A 7,919-nucleotide genomic window follows, 5' to 3' on the forward strand; every position below is an offset into this window, starting at 1 on the left:
AAAACATCATCGTTTTCTCAAAATCACATAAGGCCATATTATAAAATCAGCTGAGATAAAGAATAAAATGAAATATTAAAATCACGATGTATCTCGCTGGATTGCGCGAGTACGCTTATAGTATTATCCAATAAACTCGTGGTATGTGCCCCACTTAACATATCCCAATAAGTTCTCTTACCTTCTTGTTAAACCCCTCCTATTGATCAATCTATGATCATCGTTTTGTTATCGTCTCCAAAACTTACTTACAAAATCTAAATCTAAAAACCTCCAATCCAAAATCAAAATGAACAATTTGGATAAAAAGACTAAATGAATCTACAACCGAGCCGATGAACCCTAGTTCAAAGTAAGAAAGCAAAATCAAAATAAAACAAAATTTCAACATCAATCAAAGTTTAGGGATGAAATGATGAGGAGTGATCATGAGGGATAAGGTGCACCATATACTTATATTAAAGACACTGCATGAGACTTTGTTGGCATGAGACTTTGTTGACATACAAGGAAGTGGGGAGGTAATTGGTGATCTGTTTATGCGGTGGCGGTGGCGGTGGCGGTGGCGGTGGCGGTGGGGGGGTGTTAGTTCGACAGAGATGGAGGAGGAAACCTATAGGGGTTCACTGGACAAATGATTGTTGTCGAATAAGAAGGGATGGAGTTTATGGTGTATATATTATAATTAGTTGATGTAAATATATAAATTTATTATTTATTTCTTAACAGAAAAATGACATGTCAGTGGCAAAAAGTCTAAAATATTCTTCATTTAATAGGAAATTTTAACAATCATTAAGAGAGACCAAATTCGAGCATTTTTGTGTGGTCAATGTGTAATTTTAAAGTTACAGGGACGAAAATTGTTACAATTTACAAACCATAGGACCAAAACTATAATTTACTCTTTTATTATAAACGTTAAAACATTTAAAAAGGTCTTTGCGTGTTTTAGTTTTAAGGATAGGTCGACCCTTATACCTTGCTCTTCCGACCCATTAAAGAGCAAGCTTGAACAATTAATTTTCGGAAAATGGAAGAGTGCGGACTTGCTTAATGTGAAGATTAAGATACGGATATCGGCAAAAGCAAACATAATTCAAGCAAACTTGGCCTAGTTGTTTATATTATTACGATTAATTAAATACTTTATTCGTCCCAAAATAAGTGTCTATATTTATATTTTAATTTATCTCAAAATAAATATCGACTTTACAAAAACAAGTGCGTACTTTCTCATTCCAACTTTAACTTTGACATAGAAAAATCAACCACTCTCTCTATTGTTACAGATAAAACTGTCATTTTATTCATGTTGGATAATTATATTTTTCTAAAATTGTATACCTTTTCTTATTTTAAACTTCAATAAAATTTTCACAAAGGCTTTGGTAATATTTATGTCATATTGTGTGGCCATGTTGCTTCTATAATTACCATATCAGAACTCTTGCTCTCATATTTTCTTTTTGTGTTCTATGTCTATTTTTGGTATTTGATTATTTTTGACAGGTACAAAATTCATTGATGCTGAATTTGTTTGTCCGTCCTAGACCATAGTTGTAATGTCTTAATTATACACAAAAAGAGTTAGATCCGACTCAAGTGTAGCCCAAACCCACAAATGATCACCGATTCACCATTAGTCGATGTCTTGTTATTCTAAATCAAAATTACAATAATCTGTTTAACCATAGTCATACGGATTTTATATTGAAATAATCAATTTTGTAATCAACTCTTTATCCCCTTTGTCAATAAATAGTTTGTAAAAAATTTCTTACATCTAAATACTTGACACTAAGGGGCTGTTTACCAAACGCTTATTCGGGTAAATGAACACAAAGTTACATTACCTTACCGGATGAATATGGTAAGGACCAAACATTTTACCCGGTAAGAGCGAGACAAAGACCAAGAGTCTTACCCGGTAAGAGAGAACGACCCACGACTCTTACCATAGGTAAAATTGTTGTGTACGATACCGTTTTGGTGGACAAAAATCTTATCCGATAAGTAAATGATAGTGTTAAATTTACCGGTAGGTGCTTACTGGGTAAGTGTTTGGTAAACGGCCCCTAAGTACGGTTTACGAGGGTTTCAAGGAGAGAGCGATAACAATGACTTTCTCCTAGCTAGGGTGATAGCCCTGTAAACGACTTAGCTATACTCGTTAGGAAGGAAAAAAGATACTTTTAGCATTAGTTGATGGCTTCAAAGATCGACACAAGGTCATACAACCTAACTCTCGTTCCTTGACATATAAATGTCTATTTTATCAATTAAAATTTATCAAACATTTCAAACGACATAAATATATATCCAGACATGTTATTACATTGAAAAGAAAAAATCACAAAAATGGAAAATAACATACAAATCATTATGATGTCATGCTCATTCACAAATAAATTTACCTATTTCTCTAAATCCACCCAAATTGATGTATAACTTGGATTTGGATCATGATTCCTGGATCTCTAGCATAGACACCCTTTAGGAGTAGACCCAACAACAAATACATCAAATAGTTTGGTTTGTAGGCCAAACACACAACTTCCATTTATGCCTATAGACATAGATATTCCCCACAAATGAACTGACGATGATGACATAGTCTATACATTCATCATATAAAACTATACAAGAGCTATGGCTTTCAATTTTCCTAAATTTAACCACATTATAAGCCAATGAAGAGTATAGTACAAAATGATGTCTCTGTATTACAAATTTGGGAAATCTTACCATGACATTTGTGTTCTGGTACTTGACCACTTTCTAGTTTGACATTGTGATGCAAAGGTTCATCCAATGATGGTATTTCAGTGAGCAAGACCATCTTCAGACTCGACCTTTTCGCTTTAAAAGGGTGGAGTGACCTTTTTGCACAAACAGGTAGTTCAGACTTCGGTTTCTCATTTTTCTTTGAGTTACGGCTAGACTAGCAGAAGGCCCACGTAAACATATACATATCAGACCCATTCTTTAGAAGCTACGTAAAGATAGTCAAGAATATCATAAACCTTCTTATAACGAACACCAGTGGGAGCCCAGCCTTTTGCCTGGCTGCAGTTGCAAATTCCATCTTCCATTGCTTCAAGAAAATGGATCCCTGAGGCTTAAAAAGGACTGGGGCAACAAAAGGACTTACTTATTCACATTCAACACATTAACTCTTTCGAAGAAAAGAAGCTATGAAGTTGAAGCAAGGTAAAAAAAAAAAAACGTTATGGGAAAACAATATGCATATATGTGTCGGGTGGGTATTGTTTGCCACTAAATACTATTTAGCAAATGGCACCTTGAACTGTGAGAAAGACAAATTTCCATTGCTCTTCGTGAAAGACGGAGGACTCGTTATTCTATAGTCAAAGCAAGATTAAAGAAAGAAATATATGGATAAGAGCTTGCCCCGAATTTGCAACACAATTTCCTTTTAAAAAACATTTTCCAATCGAACTTGTGTAACATGCAAGAAGCAAGAATATCAACATCATAGTGAACAAACTAAAAAGTTCCCTTAAAGCACTATTAGCTTATAGATATATAAAAATCGTTAATATATTGACTTGTTAATGATACCCACAAACATATTGCAAACAAACTCAAATCATGAAAGTAATACTTGCATTCACCCTAGATACAAAATAGCTTTAGCTTTTCTTTACCAAATAAGATTCGCCTTTACACACGATTCAAATTAATGATTCCATGGAGATGCAAACAAACATCGCTAAAGCAACGCTAATTACCCTCAATGTTGCACTCCCTTCATGTGCAAGATGAGGAATTAGTCCATGCAATTGATATATACACACCATGACACTCTTGACCTACCCAACTCCGATTACCCTCAAGGCTATAACTTGATTAATTTGACACAAAATCATCCAAGAAACTCAGCAAATATAACATATTTGGACCAAGTGCAAGGCATGCAAACTCCTATAAAACACATGCTTCCAACTAATTTGTTAGAACCATTAGTCATTTTATTGAAATACAGATAAAAGGAATAGCTTTTGAAGGCAAATTTTCAACCTATCAAGCGATTTAAACCCATCTTACAACCATGAAAAGCAAAGTCTGAAAGCAACCAACCAAACGTGTCAAATTATAATCTTCTTCGAGGAATGATCTGAAAAGGAAAAATGGTTCTTTGAATACAATAAAAAATAAAGCTTTATTACATCACCAATAATTGAAACAGAGAAATTAAGATCAACTACAAATCTTAACCTATTGCACGATTCCTACGAATGAGAACAAGCACTTGAAACCAAACACGGATATTATTCAGAAAACCTTATAGGAGATTGGACACCATGCATCACAAATTTAAGAAACGTTTCCACCAACCTCAAATGTCGATACCATCTCTCCTCTTCAAAGCAACCCGTGTTTTCTTCTTCCTCCTTAGATTCTCAGTCATTAATGCCTTCTCCAACTGCTCTACTCTTCGACTTAAAGAGTTAATCATTCGGGTCTGCATCTCATTCCTCTCGGAGATCTGCATCATTAGTTTCATTATCTTCTCATTATCAGCCATCAGCTTCACTGTGAGTTCTCTGCTTCCGTTTTTACAATTTCCTCCAGTATCTTCATGCACTTCCATTGAAGCTGTATGATCCTCTTTCCCATCTTCACTTGAATCATTTGCGGGACTGGTATTCCTACCATCCTCTATTCCACGCCCATCTGCAGCCTTTATCAGATTGCAATCATCGGCGACTTCCTTTATGAGATCACCATCTCCATCTCCATCTCCGTCAACAACCTTATCAGGAAAACCAGATGTTTTCGTGTCCTGTTCTGAGGTACTTGTACAAACATTGTCAAGATTAATGTCGTCGTTTGGGGAGTCCAGGGTTTGGTTAGCAATTGAATCCACCTTCTCCTGAATTGCAATCGCCTTCCTTGTAACCGCTTTCCTCAACTCCCTAACGCCACAATCAAAACCACGGATCGAATCCAATTTGAAAAGCAAAGACATGAGGGTTTCATTCACCCTCAATCGCTCTTTGGCATCTCTCCGAATCAAATCAGCAACTTCGATGTCGTCAATTCTCCCTTCAATTTCACTAACCTCGTTTCTAATTGATGTGATCTTCTTCACGCTCTTTCTCACCAGAAAGCCTCTGAACAGTCTTTGAATCTTAATCGCTGCCGAAGGCTTCGACATCGATAGTGTCGTCGGCGGTTGCTCAGATGAAACGAAGTGAACTGGCACAGAAATAACCTTTGGCGACGATCTGACTTGAGTTTGGTGAACTGGCACGGATCGGGCAGAGCGTGACGGCTGTTGGTTTAAGTAGCTTCTGAAAAACGGACCGTTCATCATGATGGAAGTGAATTTGTTTATAGAATTGTGATGGCTATTTCATGTCTATTTGTAAGAGCAGAAAGGTCGCTATCCAATGGAAGAAACGGAGGAAAGGTCCAGAACATTCTGGGTCTTGTGGATAGTCTAGACGGACGTAGAAACTTCCGTGCCTATATGAAATCGAACCCTCTAACTTCAAATAATATTATCTATGCAACAAGATAATCTTATTTTAACGTTTTATTTTGTATTTTGATTTTATCGATATTATAATACGATTTTATATGATTTTGAGAAAACGAAAATGTATTTATTTTTAAATGAAATATTAATTTAAAAATATATAAAATTTTAAAAAAATAGATGATAATTTTTTTAATTCAATTTTTTGTTATAATTTAATTGAAGTTTAAAAACGAACTAACTTATTTTTGGTTTAATAAAATATATATTTTTAAGATAATAATTAAGTAATTTGTTAGAACTTAATGATTATCTTAATTATATTTTAAATTTTTTATATTTAAAATGATGTCTATCATGTATTTGATTATATTTATCTGCTGTTAGTTACACAAATCAAACATAAAGCTTTGATAAGATGTATTCATGCTCATCTTACTTGTAATCTTGAATTTTAAGTAATTATACTATATTATAAAGCATTTGACAAAAACTCTTAAAACCATTGTTTATGCATGAAATACTATATATTGATGCATATTACTTAAAATTCAAGATTACAATGAAATTATGCATAAGTACAACTTATTAAAGCTCCATTTTTGAATTCGTGTAACTAACTGTGGATAAACATAATCAAATAGAGGATAAACATCTCATTTTAAAATATAAAAAATATAAAATATAATTAAGATAGTTATCGAGTTCTAACAGAATCATTATATTTATAGAAAATTTATTGTTAAGCCAAAAATAAAGTACTTCACTATTTGACCTAAATTAAATTATAATCAAAAAATGAATTAAATAAATTATATAAAAAACAAGAACTTTTAAATAGTTAATTTGATATTAATATTGATATATTTTTTAAAGTTTTATGATGTCTTCAAATTTATTTTCATTCAAAAGTAAAAACATTATCTTTCTCAAAACTACATAAACTGTATTATATCAACAAAGACAAAAATAAAACGAAACATTAAAATAAATATGTATCTCGCTGTATTGCGCGAGTACCTTCTAGTATACATTAAGAAACAATATTTTATGCATAAAAATTTGTTTTTAAGAGTTTTAGTCAAATATTTTATAATATAGTATATATTTGACCTAGTCTCTTAAAAACAAATTTCAAAGCATCATGTACTAATATCTAATGCAAAATTATTTAATTTTCAAGTTTACAAATTCTTAATTCTCATCCATGATCTATCGACTATTAAAGATACCTTCTCATCCATGATCTATCGACTTCCAACAAATCCTCAGATTTATTGGTTTCATCCATATCCTTCTAGTAGTCGATTGTTTCATGCATATCCTTCCGTCTATCTATTTCAATATATTTAGATAATCTCCATCAGGCGAATTGCTTCATCCATATACTTGTATCGATTTCAGCAGGTTTAGATAATCTCCATCAGACAACGATTCAACATATTTAGACGGATATACATATCGTTTTTCACTTCAATTGGGTTCTACTGAGTACATGTGATCAATAGACGAAGTGGACCAATCAATCATTATGAATATGTATGAATTGACCTGTTGTATCTAGTCTTCCATTTGAAGTATATCGTATTATCGTGTTGGTTGGATTTAGTGAGAAATCAATTGGAACTAGTTTAACATAATCAACTATCATATGACCGACCGAACACAATTGGCTTTCTACCAAGTACACAGCCTCGCCATAAACAATTGGACGAGTCGAGTTTCTATAACTTGCATGACTGCCAAGTCGCACGCAACTGAAGTCGTTTGGGCGTTCTCATCTCTACACAGAATTGTAAATTCTTTAAAAATCCATATGAATTAATATCATGATATAAGCAATGTAAAAACATTGTCAAAAAGATGTCGATGTTCTTATGTCACGCCCCAATTTTTATTTTTTTTATTTTATATATATATATATAATTTCTTTCCTTTCGAGTGTCGTGACGTCATTCTTAATAACTTATGTTATAAACAAAAATACGAACTTAAAATTCCAAACACACATAATATGTTTAACATAATTCGTTACATAATTGCGGAAGCGTAAAATACTTTAACATAATCAATGCTAATTAAAAAATATAATCAAGCATGATTCAAAAACATAGTCCCGTCTTTCTTCATTCACTCGTCTACTGAMAAATGACACCTGAGATATATACATGTATAGTATAAGCAAAAAGCTTAGTGAATACAATATGGTTTCATGATCATATGCACATACAAAACAGTGTTTTAGCGTATTTTGATTATTATCTTGCAAGTGAGGCCTCGGCTCGTCWCYTTTYTTTGYGTATRTRGCGTATTCTATGGACGAGGACTCCAAGACCTCGGAATTGCAAGCCCTCCTTTCATGTCCAACCCACCCCGTACGGTGGACGAATCTTGCCGTATCATACTAGTT

General features: G+C 33.2%; 1 protein-coding gene across 1 annotated transcript; it reads right to left on the bottom strand.

The window, feature by feature from the left end:
* Positions 1 to 4,144: 4,144 nt before the first annotated feature.
* On the bottom strand, positions 4,145 to 5,380 carry LOC112523482. Its single transcript, XM_025133103.1, has one exon. The coding sequence runs from the start codon at positions 5,342 to 5,344 to the stop codon at positions 4,364 to 4,366; it is 981 nt and encodes a 326-aa protein (XP_024988871.1). The 5' UTR covers positions 5,345 to 5,380; the 3' UTR covers positions 4,145 to 4,363.
* Positions 5,381 to 7,919: the final 2,539 nt, after the last annotated feature.

The sequence above is a fragment of the Cynara cardunculus genome, assembly GCF_001531365.2.
Source record: "Cynara cardunculus var. scolymus isolate 2C chromosome LG 12, CcrdV1, whole genome shotgun sequence".
NCBI classification, from domain to species: domain Eukaryota; kingdom Viridiplantae; phylum Streptophyta; class Magnoliopsida; order Asterales; family Asteraceae; genus Cynara; species Cynara cardunculus.

Bases quoted from the DNA above. Each gene is read 5' to 3' on its own strand.
- LOC112523482 (XM_025133103.1), bottom strand. From the start codon at position 5,344: ATGATGAACGGTCCGTTTTTCAGAAGCTACTTAAACCAACAGCCGTCA.